Consider the following 17303-nt stretch of genomic DNA (forward strand, 5'->3'; position numbering starts at 1 on the left):
CAGCAGGAAGCAGGGAGTAAGTTCAGAACCCAATCCTGCCCTGCCTGGGTTCAGACTGAGGCAAGACCATGGACCAAGCCACTTGCCTCAGCAGGTGTCTAACCCTGGTTTTAAAATAGGTGGTTATAGGAGTTCCAATTGTGGCTCAGTGGTTAAGGAATCCGACTAGGAACCATGAGGTTGCGGGTTTGATCCCTGGCCTCGCTCAGTGGGTTAAGGATCCGGTGTTGCCGTGAGCTGTGGTGTAGGTTGCAGACGCAGCTTGGATCCTGTGTTGCTGTGGCTCTGGAGTAGGCTGGTGGCTACAGCTCCGATTCGACCCCTAGCCTGGGAACCTCCGTATGCCGCGGGAAGCGGCCCTAGAAATGGCAAAAAGACAAAAATAAATAAAATAAAATAAAATAAAATAAAATAAAATAAAATAAAATAAAATAAAATAAAATAAAATAAAATAAAATAAAATAAAATAGGTGGTTGTATATTTTAAAAGACCAGAAGAGTACAATTTTGTAAATGTCTGTATCAGAACCCTGGGTACCCTTAGATCTTGTGCCACACACCGGCTACTGATCCAAGGTTAACTTCCCACGTAACAGGAAGCAGCTGCTAAGTCATATGGACCCCAAGGCCTCCCAAGGGAAGGATGTGTTGGCTATACTGTTGGTAATTATTAACTCTTTGCCAAGATGTCAAGCAGGCAAAGGAAAATGATAGTGAAACTGCCTTTTGGGAGGGGAGAAGGACATGGACTCTTAGTTCTGGTTGTCACTGTGTCAAATAACTAGCTGTGTGATTTGGGTAAATCTCTCAGGTCAGCTCAGCAAAGGTAACTGAACACCCGCTATATACCAAAAAAGAGGTTGGAATCTAGCAAGGACTACAAGGGGAAAAAAAGAAGCAACTACAATAACAAATGCTGTGAGAATGCAAGAGGAGGTATTAAGTAACAGGATGTGTGGATGTCATGAGGCTAGTGAGCGGCAGGCGATTCCTTCCAAGGAGGAGAAATCACTGAGCCTAGATTTTCTTACCTATAAACTGTAAGGCCTGGAAGGGTATCTCTAAGGACCTTTCCAGCTCTAAACAGGTGTAATCTGACAGAAAGTGAAGACAAGTGATTCTCAAAGGAATCTGCCCTGAGGGCTTATTACCAGAGGCTGGAGGTTGGGCACGAATGTCTTGAACTCCTTCCAAGTCGTCATCGATGGGACTTGAGGTCTGCAAGAGAATGAAAGAGCAGAGAAAAGAGGGTCTCTGAAGGCAGACATATCATCAAAGGGTTGAGAGAGGATTTCTGGAGGTCCTTACACCTTGAAAATCTTGGCGTTCCTGTCATGGCTCAGCAAAACCATGAAGTTGCGGGTTCGATCCCTGGCCTTGTTCAGTGGGTTAAGGATCCAGCGTTGCCATGAGCTGTGGCATAGGGTGAAGATGTGGCTTGGATTCCGTGTTGCTGTGGCTGTGGTGTAGGCCGGTACTACAGCTCCAAATCGACCCCTAGCCTGGAAAGCTCCATATGCTGTGGGCGTGGCCTTAGGCAAAAAAAAAAAAAAAAAAGGTGAAAATATTCATAAGGTTCCTGCACCTTTTGTAGAAAAAGAACAAACTTTCACAGACACTAAGAGCTTGTGTGCACTATATGCTCCTCCTCAATGACAAGCCCTTCCCCACCTCCCATTGCCAGGAGGAATGGGGTGACTTAGCCCTTCTTTCTATCACTATACCCGCTTCACCCTAACCTTCCGACAAAGACGTTTGGATTCCTGGAGCTTTATCAGAACAGCCAAAGAAGGATGGAAAAACGGCCTCGACTGCAAAGCTACTCTGTGGAGTGAAGAGTCAGAACACTGCTTCCTGTGAGGGGTGGCAGTGAGTGGGAGGGGGCACAGGAGGGCTTTTGGGGGATTAGGAACGTCCTGTTTCTTGATCTGGGTGCTGCTACATGAGCGAGTGCAGCATGTGCAAGTTCACAAGCTGTACATTAAACATGTGTCTACTTTATTCTGTGTTATACTTTTTATATACATGTACATATGACATGTATGGACACATATGTATGTGTACTCGATTTTTTTTTTTCTTTTTAGGGCCACAACTGCACTATCCATAAGTTCCAAGGCTAGGGGTTGAATCTGAGCTGCAGCTGCTGGCCTACACCACAGCCACAGCAACGCAGGATCTGAGCTGCATCTGCAACCTACACCACAACTCACGGCAACACCAAATCCTTAACCCACTGAGCAAGGCCAGGGATCGAACCCACATCCTCATAGATACTAGTTGGGTTCATTACCACTGAGCCACAATGGGAACTCCCTATTTGATATATTTTCATTTAATATTTTCTTTATGTCCCAATCCATGGTAAAATCAAGAATGTTGAAAGGATTAAGAATGGAAAATGGCTCTAATTGGAGTTCCCATCATGGGTCAGCGGTAATGAATCTGACTAGTATCCATGAGGACGCAAGTTCAGTACCTGGCCTCACTCAGTGGGTTAAGGATCCGACATTGCCATGAGCTGTGGTGTAGGTCAGAGCCAAGGCTCAGATCTCAAGTTGCTGTGGCCGTGGTGTAGGCCAGCAGCTGCAGCTCCCATTCTGCCCCTAGCCTGGGAACCTCCATATGCCACCCTAAAGATGCAGCCCTAAAAAGCCAAAAAAATTAAAAATTAAAACTAAAAAAAGAAAATGACTGTAATTGAGTTTTCAGAAGTGCAGACAAGGGAATGGTATGCTTTTTGATACATCACGAATTCTCCTTGTCAGTCAAATGTCGTGACTGACATGGACAATCCTCCCTTTCCTCCACCCCGCCTTCCGCCTTCCGTGTTAGTAAAAGCGCCCCCAAAGGGGCCCGGTTAGGGGAGAAGTTAGGTACATGTTATACAAGTAAGAGAATCCAATGAGTTTCATTTTATAAATGAAGATACTCTGTACAAATAGGTTCTTGCAAAAGCTAGGCAGATCCCAGAGAAAGCCCCGTGCCCTGGACAGCCTCATGTTCACTGCTGAGCCTGTGCCCCTATTCCTGGCTCTCCCACCACTGAAGCTTGGCGGCCAGGGCCAGTTCCCTACATCTGTGATCGCCAGTCCTTCACACAGAGGAATAACAGCAGGCGGCCTTCTCATCCGCCCAGGAAGGATGTGTGAATTAGGTAATGTGAAAGAAAGTGTTTTGAAAAAAAGCATGGGGACTTCCCACTGTGACTCAGTGGTAATGAACCTGACTAGTATCCATAAGGATGCAGGTTCGATCCCTGGCCTCGCTCAATGGGTTAAGGCTCTGGTGTTGCCATGAGCTGTGGTGTAGGTCACAGATGCAGCTCGGATCCCATGTTGCTGGTTGTGGCGTAGGCTGGCAGCTGCAGCTCCGATTGAGCCCTTAGCCTGGGAACTTCCACATGCCATGGCTGCAGCCCTAAAAAGCAAAAAGAAAAAGAGTACAAAGTGCTATATAAACGTAGCAATCACAATTTTAGGAAAAATTGCTTATGACCTTCATTACCAAAAACCTTATTTTCACATTTTTTTTTTTTTAGGGACACACTTGCAGCATATGGAGGTTCCCATGTTAGGGGTTCAATCGGAGCTATAGCCACTGGCCTACGCCACAGCAACACAGGATGCGAGAGGTATCTGTGACCCACACCACAGCCCACAGAAATGCCAGATCCCCAACCCACTGAGTGAGGCCAGGGATTGAACTCGCATCCTCATGGATCCTAGTCAGGTTTTGTTAACCACGGAGCTACGACAGGAACTCCCATGTGTGTTTTTTCACACACGTGAAAACAATAATAAATTGATATTATGTACTTCTATGTGTAAATATTTTTCTTAATAGAAATAATTGTAAAGGAATAAGGCAATGGAGAAAGCTGAAAATGTACTCTACTCTGAACTGTAAGTTTTTACCTCCAAGGTCAAGAGTTCTTGAGCAGTTGGGGAGTAAAAATATTCGTGGTCCGGAGTTAAAAATTCATCTGTTATCTCCTCAGAAGACTCTGATGAACAAGTTGATTGCACAGAGTGATCCTATAAATAATGCAGAAAATCACTTTTAAGTTGGTGTTCATTGTAAACAAATCCCTTTTTAGTTGGATGCAGAGCTAACTTCGGGGCATCTAAAATTACCCTGCAGTCAGGGTGACACTTTCTGAGCCCTCCCTGCCTGCTTGCACCTCTGCCTCTGTCCTTCTTCCCCACAGTGAGGCGTGTGTGACAAATGACAGTCCTAAATCTCAACATCTTCATCTGCACAATGACAGTGGGAGGGAGGCTGGGTGACGTTTTTGCTCTCAAATTCTCAGTAAGGGGAAAGGCCCTAGACAGCTCAAGCTGGGGACTGAATTTCAACACCCTGATCCTCATGGGCAGAGACAGAGTCCGTGTGTCAGCGGCGTCCTCCAGGCTGAGGCTGCTCAGAACTGGGACTCCCTCAGGTACTCCAGTTTATTGGCAAGAGAAGGAGTATAATGTTTATTTTTATTTATTTATTTATTTATTTAGTCTTTTTGCCTTTTCTGGGGCTGCTCCCTCAGCAAATGGAGGTTCCCAGGCTAGGGGTCCAATCAGAGCTACAGCTGCCGGCCTACACCACAGCCACAGCCACGCCAGATCTGAGCCACATCTTCGACCTACACCACAGCTCACAGCAACGCCGGATCCTTAACCCACTGAGCGATGCCAGGGATGGAACCCGAAACCTCATAGTTCCTGGTCGGATTCGTTAACCACTGAGCCACGATGGGAACTCCCAGAAGTATGATTTTTAAAACAGCAATGCAGTCTCAATAATAAAAATAAAATAGGTTCCCACGGTGGCTCAGCAGAAACAAATCCAACTAGTAACCATGAGGTCGTGGGTTCAATCCCTGTCCTCGCTCAGTGGGTTAAGAATCCAGAGTAGCCATGAGCTGTGGTGTAGGTTGCAGAAGCAGCTCAGATCTGGCGTTGCTGTGGCTGTGGTGTAGGCCGGCAGCTGTAGCTCTGATTAGATCCCTACCCTGGGAACGTCCATATGCCACAGATGTGGCCCTAAAAAGCAAAAAATAAGAATAAAAATTTAAAAAAATAAATCAAAACAAAATAAAGTCAGTGGTTTCTTCAGCATCTCCGCTCTACCCCTTCCTTTTCTGCTATTTCTCTGCATTCGGGCCCTCTCAGCACATGGCCAGACAACTGTTCCTTTCCTCACCCTCACACATCCCTTTGCAGAGGTTTTGTGGTTTAATCCTTGGACACTGCTTTCATCACTCTTCCTCTTTTGTGCACTTCACAGCTGCTTTCCTTTACCTCTCACATCAAATTGAAATTTCTCAGACAAGGCTGGCCTCTCCTACCTTCCCCATTTCCCCAACAGACCTGCTTCTCCAGCCAAGCCAGTAGGCCTACTGCAGCATGGCCTTCCAGCCCTCAAGTGAGAGAGAGAATGAATCATTCTGTGAGAGGTTTGCCTGCTATGATTAAATACAATAGTATATTCTTCGAAAGACCTCAACTGTTATCCACAACTGTATTTTTACATTGTCTCATTCTCAATTGCTGTTTATATTCCATGTCAGTGATGATTTAAAAAATTCTGGTTCCTTTGTCTTGCTGGACTATGGCCCAACTGCCTGCCTGAAGACCGCATTAAATCCCTGAAGCAAGGCTATAACCCCAGTGCAAATGCTAGGAAGTGACTGAATCCCAGAGATCGTGCTGAGACATAGTTTCCAGGCACGAACACATTCCTTGCACTGAGTTGAAAGGTGAATTTGGGTCTGAGATGAAATTCCAGGTGAAGGTGCTCTCATCACAACCCTTGCTTTTCCTCTCTTTTTTTAGGGCTGCACCCTTGGCATATGGAGGTTCCCAGGCTAGGGGTCGAATCAGAGCTACAGCTGCCGGCCTGCACCACAGCCACAGCCACAGCCACAGCAACACCAGATCCGAGCCTCGTCTGCAACCTACACCACAGCTCATGGCAACGCTGGATCCTTAACTCACTGAGTGAGGCCAAGGATCAAACCCGAATCCTCATGGACACTAGTCGGGTTTGTTACCGATGAGCCACAATGGGAACTCCCAGCTTTTCCTATTCCAATCTGGCCACAGTCACAAGCTCTGGTAACTAACCTCACACTGTGCTTTAGTAAGAATTGATCTAGACAGAAAGCTCAAGGGCCAGAGCTGAATCTTAACACTGTCTGTGTCTTCCCCTAGCTCTGACGTACACATGCTTTGAGCTGAACTAACTCAAAACGTTTCAGGCAGGGAGGAATGACTTCTTCATTCAGGGCAGAACCATGAGGGCACACGTTCCAACCCAAAAGAACTACTACAGATAGTATTTCAACGATACGATACATAACAACTCAGTTCTACTTCAGCAGGTCCTTGGGTTCAAGCTGGCTCTCCAGGCTGTATTACTTACGCTGTAAGACGTCTCAACAACCATAGATGCCTCAGTATTTGCTTGAAAGACTTCACTATGCTCTGACAGCTCATTTTTTCCGGAGAGCAGGTGGCTGATACCTAATGGTTATAACAGAACCATTGTCATTCAGCTAATAGCACAGAACGGGCAAAAAGCGACAGGAGAGAAAAGGTGCATGCGTTTTCTGCCATGGGTGACCGTGTTTCATGTGTCAGCTTCAGTCCAGACATGGAGACTGTTAGGTTAGCCTGGCCCTAGCGTGTAGCCCTGGATCATCCACCCTTTTCCCCATCCATTCAAGGGTGATGCATGGAGCTCCCTGGTGGCAGGGAAGGGATCCAGCCCTGTCACTGCTGTGCCTCAGGTTTACTCCCAGGACTGGGAACTTGCGCAAACTGCGGGTGCAGCCAAAAATAAAATAAAAATAAAATAAAAACAAAAAAAGAATGATGCTTGATAAGGAATAAATACAAAAAAATAAAATAAAATAAAAATAACTCCATCCCCCAAGCCAATAGATTTCCTACCTAAGATAAATGGTAACTTGAGATGTACCTTTCTTTGCCTTACAAACAACTGTGAAATGATATCCCATGCTCTGCTGCAAGCAAATTACCAGGTGGAAATACACAGCCCCCAGTCCTAACCTGCGAATTTATAAAAGTGAGGATAGTAAATGTCATTCGTCTCTGGGCTCCTCAGGCATAGATGCTCTAAGAGCCAGTGGAATTTTTCTGGCTTAACATGCAATGCAAAGAAGTGGGCAGTAGGGAGTGACCTTCTGCCAATACCCTCAGATAAAAGGCTCAATTCAGGGAGTTCCCATCATAGCTCAGCAGAAATGAATCTGACTAGCATCCATGAGGATGTGGGTTCGATCCCTGGCCTCACTCAGTGGGCTAAGGATCCGGTGTTCCTGTGAGCTGTGGTGTAGGTTGCAGACGTGGCTCGGATCCTTCGTTACCGTGGCTGTGGCGTAGGCCAGAGGCTATAGCTCCGACTGGACCTCTACCCTGGCAATCTCCATATGCCACGGGTGTGGCCCTAAAAAGACAAAAAAAAAGAAAAAAGAAAGAAAGAAAAATCTCAATTCCTTGCCAGCCTAGGCCCAGGACCAGGGTCAGTGCACGGAGATTATTTCACTCTCTTTGGACAAAGGACTCTGCTCCAGTGATAGAAGAACCTATGAATTTCTGGACTTTTTTTTTTTACCTTTGGGAAGGACAGTGGGATTAGAAGGCTATGCTGCTTTCTCCTGGAGTTCGGGATTCTCTGGCTGACAGGAAAGGAGAGAAGACCAAACAAGGGAAATATTCTAGGGGGTTTACTATTTTTGAGAGCTGCCCACTTGATAGAGCTCACCTACCCTGATTCCTCCAACTGAACTTACTGGCGAAACTTGGAGGCCCTGGCTGTCTGCTATGCTGGTCACTACTGTGGTCACGGTTGTCTGTTTTGTCACATTTGCCATTTCCTCCCGGCTCATCATTTTTCTTGGGATACTCTACAGCTCGCCACCAGCCCACATGCTCGAGGACCCTAGTGGGGGGCTGCAGCAGTGGACTGGGCTCATCTTCAGGCTCATTCTCCAAAGTGTCAGTACTCTGATGATGCCAAGGAGGTACCGCCAGCTGCCCAGTAGCTGCTTTCTCTGCCATGTCTTTCACCTCCGCTGGATATAAAAGAAAGCAGCATTTAGAACAGCACTGTGGGGTGTTCCCGTCACAGCTCAGTGGAAACGAATCTGACTAGTATCCATAAGGACACAGGTTTGATCCCTGGCCCCGCTCGGTGGGTTAAGGATCCGGTACTGCCGTGAGCTGTGGTGTGAGTCGCAGACGAGGCTCGGATTCTGTGTTGTTGTGGCTGTGGTATAGGCTGGCAGCTGCGGCTTCGATTTCACCCCTAGCCTGGAAACCTCCATATGCCAGTGGGTTAAGTGCAGCCTTAAAAAAAAAAAAAAACAGAAAAGTAAATAAATAAGTAAAACAGCACTGTGAGGGAGTTCCCTTTGTGGCTCAGTCGTTAAGAACCCGACTAGCATCCATGACGATACGGATTCAATCCCTGTCCTTGGTCAGTGGGTTAAAGGATCTGGTGTTGCTGTGGCTGTGGTGTAGGCTAGCAGCTGCAGCTCTGATTCCACTCCTAGCTGGGGAACTTCCATATGCCACAGGCGCAGCCCTAAAAAGGAAAAAGAAAAAAAAAATAGCACTGTGAACTCTGGAAACAAAAGCTTTAGACTCTGAAAGAGTTACATCATATTTTATAGCTCATACTGCCACAATGATTGCTTTATTAGAATTGCAGCATCCTTAGCTTGCCCTGTTTGGCTTGAAGCAGAGGAGATAACTGACGACAGGGGAGGGCAGAATCTCAGTTAGTAACAGCTCTTTTGCTGAATTCTAGAGCAGATGGCAGCAGAAAACTTGTAGATGGACCTTCTTGCTGTGACTATTTTACAAGAAAAGGACATCTGAAGTCCCTAGTCTGTAGAGACTAAAGGAAAGAATTCTATTTTAGTTTGTCTAGCTTTTCTAGACCATGCTGAGCTCATATTTTGGATGTATATATATATATATATATATATATATATATATATATACACTTACGTGTTTTCATTCACATTTTCCAGACTTTTGCAATGTCACTTAGAATTAGTATTTTTAAAAAAACATACTTTTTTCTCCACTGTACCCTTTTAGGCTTACAAAATAAAACTGATACAAAAGGGAGTTATCTTGTGGCTCAGCAGGTGAAGGATCTGATGTTGTCACTGCTATAGCTTGGGTCACACTGTGACATGGGTTCAATCCTTGGCCCAGGAACTTGTGCATGGGTATGTGTCCAAAAAAACCTCATACAAAAGGATAATGCCCACAGGATATGTGAAAGTGGCACGGCAAGCTCTCTATCTTAATCATGTTATACATTAAATATCTATATTATGCATTTTCACTACAATTGCTACAAAATAGAAATTTATATATATATATATTATATATATATATGGAAGTATTTCCTATATAGTCTGAAAATGAGAAAATCACTTATCTTCTGCAGTCTGTAAACAGAAAGGTCTTGATATTTTTGTTGTCTTTTGTCTTTTTAGGGCCACACCCACAGCATATGGAGGTCCTTAACCCACTGATCGAGGCCAGGGATCGAACCTGCGCCCTTATGGATACCAGTCAGATTCGTTTCCTCTGCGCCACGACGGGAACTCCAGAGAGGTCTTGATTTTAAAATCGAATGATATAACAGAAGGAGAGAAAGTGGGAGGACAGTGCAATAGAGGCTGTGTACTTAGAGATAACAACCAACTTAGAAAGGTACTTTAAGTTTCACTTTGTCCAACAAAACCGTGACTTTATACTCACTTTTCCATTTTAAGTGTATCTCTCCATCATCTTCATTATTTCTTGAATTTGCATTATGGATTCCAGAAGATACAGATTCCATACTGATCCTAAATTGTACAGATTTTGGAGTGAGGGAGTGAATAGACACAAACACATCAGTTTGCTCAAGCTACTGACACAACCCCCAGCCCAATAAGCCCACGAGGGGACTGTCCCCTATTCTGGGAGCCATTCCTGGGGTTGCAGTGACGCCTACCCACCACGAGAGGGCACCAAACCCCCCAACATTCAACCCACAAGGCTCTACCTGATAGAGCCCTGGCCAGGGCTGGCTGATGCGGGTGGTCCCTGTGCGCGGCTTGGCAGGGTAAGGAGTACCCTTCCGGGCCCTGTCAGTTTGGTCTGGGCACTGGACTCTCTAGGCCTTTCTCCGATAAGAAATGAAACGACTGGGTTAAGATCTCGAGGTAGAAGATGCAACTGAAATGCAGCTTCCCCAAACAGAATTCCGGCCCTCACACAATGCCACAGAACATGAGTGATGGTTCAGCAACTGTTGTTGCCCTCTGATCAGAATCCTCTGGTAACAGGTCCACCTGCATACCAGTAATTGCACAAGAGCTAACATTAGTAAAGATGGTCGGTCTTAAGGCACCAGGGATAGAGAAGAACATTCAGAGATCTTCAGCCTGGTTTCACTGAGCTCCAGACCATGACCTGACACTAGCTAGCTGTTTGACTTTGGAGAACTTAAGTCTCTCTGGGCCAAGGTTTCTTCATCTACACAACAAAGGAGTCTCTTGTCCCGCTAAATATTCTATGATCATACATATTTTATCATCTATTAAACTAACTCTTTAAAAATGTGTGATCTGTGGCATATATATGAATTCCCTTTCATCCAGAATATCCTACTCTCCTGCAGGACCAGAGTACAGAGAGTGCTGAATCAGAAAGGTCACATCTAATCAGTTTCTTTAAAGAGCAATTTGGCAACAGCTATCAAGAATCTTTATAATGAAATGTTCCTGGCCTCTGGTCCAGTAACTCTGCTTCTAGGAATCTATCAAGGACATTACAAAATGCAGAAAAAAATTTACTAACATGTCACTGTCGTCCTTTCCAGAAATGGAGGAAATCCAATAATTTCAAAGTAAGTTTCCAGGTTTTTTTTTTTTAAGGCCGCACCTGTGGCATATGGAAGTTCCCGGGCTAGGGGGTCGAATCGGAGCTACGCCATAGCCACAGCAATGCCAGAGCCAAGCGGCATTGTGGCAACGCAGCTTGTGGCAACGCTGGATCCTTAACCCAGAGAGCGAGGCCAGGGAGCGAACCCACATCCTCATGGATCTTAGCTGGGTTCTTAACCCACTGAGCCACAAAGGGAACTCCTCCAGGATGTTTTTAATAGCAAGGGATAACACCCATGTTCTCGTCTTTTTTTTTTTTTTTTTTTGGTCTTTTTAAGGCTGCACCCACAGCATATGGAGGTTCCCACATGAGGGGTCAAATCAGAGCTATAGCCACTGGTGTTCACCACATGCACAGCAACACCAGATCTGAGTCGCATCCATGGCCACACACTTTGCAGCTTACAGCAACACTGGATCATCTGACCCACTGAGCAAGGCTGGGGATCGAACCTGCATCCACATGGGTCCCAGTCATGTTTTTAATCCACTGAGCCACAACAGGCACTCTAACACTCATGTTCTAATGTAAAGTGAAAATTCAGGATATACAATTGCCTACATGTATATAATTACAATCTTTTTTTTTTTGTTTTTTGTTTTGGGGGTTTTTTGGGCTTTTTAGGGCCACACCTGCAGCACATGGAGGTTCCCAGACTAGAGGTCTAATCGGAGCCACAGCTGCTGGCCTACACCACAGCCACAGCAACGCGGGATCCGAGCTGCATCTGCGACCTACACCACAGCTCACAGCAACTCCAGATCCTTATTAACCCATTGAGCAAGGCCAGGGATCAAACCTGCAGTCTCAAGGTTCCCAGTCAGATTCGTTTCCACTGCACCACAAGAACTCCTAATTACCACCGTTTTGAAGCATACAAAAAGGCTAGATGGATTGGTGGCAGTGTTAAACTTATTTGGTCTGGTTGTGTTCCCCCAGGGGAAGAGGGTGGAGCTGGACAGGGGAGGCCACAACTACAGCTTTTGCTTTGTCATCCAGTGGCCGTCCTATCAGCCTGTCTGCTTCTATCAATGCCATGAGAGCTAAACTCTGATGCCACTTGGGTGGTTCTTCAATAATTTCCCTTGTTAAGGTGAAATACACTAATCTAAAACGTTCGGGCCTTTTCCTTGAGTCTTTCTTGATGTACATATTTAAACAAAATGAAAGGGACAGCCAACTCTTACCATTCATCTCGGCCACCACTGGGGGTAGGAACAAAATCGTTCTCCGGGAGAACTGACCTCAAAGTTGTGGATTAATGCTGCCATTTAATCACAGAAAAGGACACTAAACTGATACACTACTCTGTCCTGAAAAACACTTATTGCTCCTTTAATAATTCCCCCTATGCGAAATAAAATCTGTTTGACCTAAGTTCTTAAAAACCCACTGTAGGAGTTCCTGCTGTGGATCAGCAGTAATGAATCTGACTAGTATGCATCAAGACTCCGGTTTGATCCTGGCCTCCCTCAGTGGGTTAAGGATCCCGCGTGGCTACGGCTGTGGTGTAGGCTGGCAGCTGCAGCTGTGATTTGACCCCTAGCCTGGGAACCTCCATATGCCTTGGTACGGCCCCCGCCAAAAAAAAGAGACCCAAAAAACCCAGTGTACACATGTGCTCTCCTTCTGGTGATTTGTGCTGAAACCAATTCTTTCATTATTCTGGCTACAAATCAGAGGCCACAAGGTAACAATGATATTGTTCAATCTCCTCCTTCTGCCCTCCCCCCCCACCCCCGGGTCAGTAATGATTATTTTATTTACTTACTTTTTAGGGTCGAACCCACAGCTTATGCAAGTTCCCAGGCTAGGGGTCGAATTGACGCTTCGGCTGTTGGCCTACACCACAGCCACAGCAGGCAGGATCTGAGCTGAGTCTGCAAACTACACCACAGTTCACGGCAACGCTAGATCCCTGACCCACTGAGTGAGGCCAGGGATCAAACCCACATCCTCATGGATACTAGCTGGGTTCTTTACTGATGAGGCACAATGGGAGTGACTTTTTTTTTTTTTTTTCCTCTGTCTCTTAAGGCTCGCACCCGGGCATATGGAGGCTCCCAGGCTAAGGGTCAAATCAGAGCTGTAGCTGTCAGCCTACATCACAGCCACAGCAACTGGCTATCCAAGCTGCATCTGCAACCTACACCACAGCTCACCGCAATGCCAGATCCTTAACCCACTGAGTGAGGCCAAGAATCAAACCTGCGACCTCATGGATACTAGTCAGATTCATTTCTGTTGCACCACAAAAGGCACTCTCCCAGTAATGCTTATTTAAACAACACTAGTTTTCACAGAGTTTGGTTTCTGGAGCACTGGTAATAAATGAAATATTTGGCACTTTTTTTTTTTTTAAATGGCTGCACCCACAGCACATGGAAGTTCCTGGGCCGGGGGTTGAATCCAAACCACAATGCTGGGTCCTTTAACCCATTGCACTGGGCCAGAGAGTGAACCCACACCTCCACTGCAACCCAAGCTGCTACAGTCAGGTTTTTTTTTTTGTCTTTTTTTGTTGTTGTTGTTATTGTTGTTGTTGTTGTTGCTGCTATTTCTTGGGCCGCTCCCGCGGCATATGGATGTTCCCAGGCTAGGGGTTGAATCGGAGCTGTAGCCACCGGCCTACGCCAGAGCCACAGCAACGCGGGATCCGAGCCGCGTCTGCAACCTACACCACAGCTCACGGCAACGCCGGATCGTTAACCCACGGAGCAAGGGCAGGGACTGAACCCGCAACCTCATGGTTCCTAGTTGGATTTGTTAACCACTGCGCCACGACGGGAACTCCCTGCAGTCAGGTTCTTAACCCCCTGTGCCACAGTGGGAATGCCAACCTTTTTACAAGAAAAACAATCTGGGCAGCTTTGGAAAGGCAGGATGCTTTGCTTTTGACAACTGATGAACTCTGTCTGGTTAATCTGCCAGCCACTTCACCTCTCATGCCTCCTGCAACTTTCCAAGACACTGCTCTTCTCGCTCACTTAAGGGAGAGACCTGCCAAGATCTGCTTCCGTGTTACCATTCCTCATTGCTCACAATCTCTGTCACTAGACATATGAAGATCACGAAGTGGCCTCAGGGTCACATGAGAGTCTAAAGACATGGAGACACAAATAACAACAGACTGTTAACCCACCTGCTGGTATTTTGGCTCCCATTTCTTTCCAAACCATCCTTGGCTCCGTGAGTGGGCTGAAACTGTTCACCCGTGCTCTGCGTTCCAGGGCCACAAAGAGTCAGCAGCTTAAAAATCAATAGATGTGTTTCAGGGCTTTGATGAAAGAATTCCTCTTCCATTGACTCTCTCACATCGTTTTTCAAAACCATTCTTGCTAAATGTATAGAACTAACCAGACCTCCCAAGACAATTTTCTTTTGCATGTTTCATGTCTAGGAACTTATCCCTTAGCTGGAGGCCTTTACATAGAAATGTTGGCCCCCAGGACTTCAGTCCAGACGGGCTGCAAATGGAGAATGAGCAGGTAAAATAGACATCTAAAATCCAAAAAGATGGCGCAGTGGTTAAAAAATCCGACTAGGAACCATGAGGTTGTGGATTCGGTCCCTGCCCTTGCTCAGTGGGTTAACGATCCGGCGTTGCCGTGAGCTGTGGTGTAGATCGCAGAAGCGGCTTGGATCCCGTGTTGCTGTGGCTCTGGCACAGGCCGGTGGCTACAGCTCCAATTCGACCCCTAGCCTGGGAACCTCCATATGCCGCGGGAGCGCCCCAAAGAAATAGCAAAAAGACAAAAAAAAAACAAAAAGAAAGGAGTTCCCGTCGTGGCTCAGTGGTAATGAATCTGACTAGTATCCATGAGGACTTGGGTTCAATCCCTGGCCTTGCTCAGTGGGTTAAGGATTCCATGTTGCTGTGACTGTGGCATAGGGCTGCAGCTGTAGCTCCAATTCGACCCCTAGCCTGGGAACGTCCATATACTGCAGGTGCGGCCCTAAAAAACAGTAACAAAATTAAAGCCTATGCCCTTTCTCCAAAAGAAAATACATCAGGATCTGCCTATTCCAATTTTAACAAACTTTGCTAATTGTACTTCCTAAACTATAGCAAATTAAGGAAACAAATTTGAGATTTGGGGATGGTACCAAGATGCCTAAAAGTGGGAAGATGCATGAAAATGATCATAACCTCTGTGGAGTAGGAGCTCCAGAGGCCTTGGTAGGGGCAGCACTGTATCATGGGACGGCACAGTAACACGTTCAGAAACACGTTATGGTCACCGAGGGAAATGCTAGAACACACTCAAGAGGGTATTTAGAAGAACAGGAAGTTTGTAATGTTTTCATTTGGTATGATCAAAAATTTAATAACTGAGATGGTAAAAGAATGAATTTCAATTGTCTGAAAAATTCACTTAGGTGAAAATGTCTTATTCCTTGATTAAGCTAGAAGCCAAAATAGACTTTTTTTTTTGTCTTTTTGCCTTTTCTAGGGCCGCTCCCGCGGTATATGGAGATTCCCAGGCTAGGGGTCCAATTGGAGCTGTAGCCACTGGCCTACGCCAGAGCCACAGCAACTTGGGATCCGAGCCGTGTCTGTGACCTACACCAGAGCTCACGGCAACACCGGATCCTTAACCCAATGATCGAGGTCAGGGATCGAACCCGCAACCTCATGGTTCCTAGTTGGATTCGTTTCCGCTATGCCACGATGGGAACTCCCAGGACAGACTTTTTAAAGAAAAACTGGGATGTGGTATAACTGTTCTGTACCGAGTCATATGTATTAGTAGGTGGTCTCCAACAACGGCTGCCATCAGCGCCTTCCCTCCCTGTCCGCACTGCCATCTGAGAGCTGCAGTCTACTTCCCTCCCCTTAAATCTGTGCTGGCTTCGTGACTTTGATCAACAGAAAGCAGCAGAAGTGACACTGCCCTAGTTTTTCAGAGACCTGGCAGCTTCAGCTTCACTTGGGAAGCCAGCCGCCATGCTGCAGAGACGCCTGGGTGAGACTATTTAGTGAGTGATAAGGAGCCGAGAGCAGACAGAGGCCACCTGGGGGAGCCCAAGGCACCAGACAGGGAAGTGAAGCCTCCCTGGACCTTTGTGCCCAGCCCAGCCTCCAGCTGAATGCAGGTGATCCCAGCCGGTGCTACAGGGAAGGGAAGAAGCACTCAGGTAAAGCCCGTCATATTCCTCACCCACAAAATTGTGAGAAATAACAGAACGCTTATTTTAAGTCACTAAGTTTGGGGTTTCATTGCTGCTGTTACACAGCAATAGATCATTGAAGTATAGTACACAACAAAAGTTTTTTTTTTTTTTAAATGCTTTTTAGGGCTGCACCCATGGCATATGGAGATTCCCAGGCTAAGGGTCAAATGAGAGCTGCAGCTACTGGCCTACACCACAGCCAAAGCAACACAGGATCCGAGCTACATCTGTGACCTGTATCACAGCTCATGCCAACACCAGATCCTCAACCCACTGAGCTAGGCCAGGGATCGAACCCGCAACTTCATGGTTCCCAGTCGGATTCATTTCCACTGCACCACGATGGGAACTCCTGCAAGTGGTGGGTTTTAAAACAATAAGAAAACCCAAGGAGTTCCCATCGTGGCTAAGTGGTTAACGGGGCCAGGTGTCAACACCTGGCCCCGCTCAGTGGGTTAAGGATTCGGCCTTGCCGCAAGCTGCAGTGTAGGTCACTGACTTGGCTCGGATCCCAAGTTGCTGTGTGTGTGGTATAAGCCTGCAGCTACAGCTCTAATTCGACCCCTAGCCTGGGAACCTCCATACGCCATGTGTGTGACCCTAAAAAGACAAAAAAATGAAAAATAAAAAAATAAAATAAAATTCTGATTCAAGAGGCAGCCAGAGCTCTGTGTGTGAACCTGTTCAAATTCATTCATTTATTCATTTCCCCCAATGACCGACCACTATCGAGAACCTTCTATGTACTAGACCCCCTTCCAGGTGTGGGGACACAGAATGAATGACCTGTCCTCCAGAAGCCCATGGAGGGAGTGGGATGGACTGGGAATCTGGAGTTAGTAGATGCAAACTATTGCCTTTGGAATGGATAGGTGACTATATCTGGTCACTTATGATGGAGCATGATAATGTGAGAAAAAGAACAAATACTTTTATGTGTGACCGGGTCACCTTGCTGTACAGTAGGAAACCGACAGAACACTGTAAAATCAGCTACGATGGAAAAAACAAAAATCATTTAATGGAGTTCCCGTCGTGGCACGGTGGTTAACGAATCCGACTAGAAACCATGAGGTTGCAGGTTCAATCCCTGGCCTCGCTCAGTGGGTTAAGGATCTGGCATTGCCGTGAGCTGTGGTGCAGGTCGCAGAC

The 17303-nt window shown here is 46.3% G+C and overlaps 1 protein-coding gene across 4 annotated transcripts in view; it reads right to left on the reverse strand.

Moving 5' to 3' along the window:
* TEX14 (testis expressed 14, intercellular bridge forming factor) overlaps window positions 1–17303 on the reverse strand; it is an 85519-nt gene that overhangs the window by 26728 nt on the left and 41488 nt on the right. For 3 of the 4 annotated variants that reach the window (XM_047757980.1, XM_047757977.1, XM_047757978.1), the window contains 7 exons: window positions 14119–14225; window positions 10093–10209; window positions 9804–9892; window positions 7814–8095; window positions 6421–6521; window positions 3918–4037; window positions 1152–1218 (listed from right to left, as the gene is read on the reverse strand). In XM_047757980.1, coding sequence (XP_047613936.1) covers window positions 1152–1218; window positions 3918–4037; window positions 6421–6521; window positions 7814–8095; window positions 9804–9892; window positions 10093–10209; window positions 14119–14225 — 883 coding nt within the window. The remainder of the gene's footprint in view (window positions 1–1151; window positions 1219–3917; window positions 4038–6420; window positions 6522–7813; window positions 8096–9803; window positions 9893–10092; window positions 10210–14118; window positions 14226–17303) is intronic. The other variant, XM_047757979.1, reaches the window with a different exon arrangement.

Source organism: Phacochoerus africanus, chromosome 14 (genome assembly GCF_016906955.1).
Source record: "Phacochoerus africanus isolate WHEZ1 chromosome 14, ROS_Pafr_v1, whole genome shotgun sequence".
NCBI classification, from domain to species: Eukaryota; Metazoa; Chordata; class Mammalia; order Artiodactyla; family Suidae; genus Phacochoerus; species Phacochoerus africanus.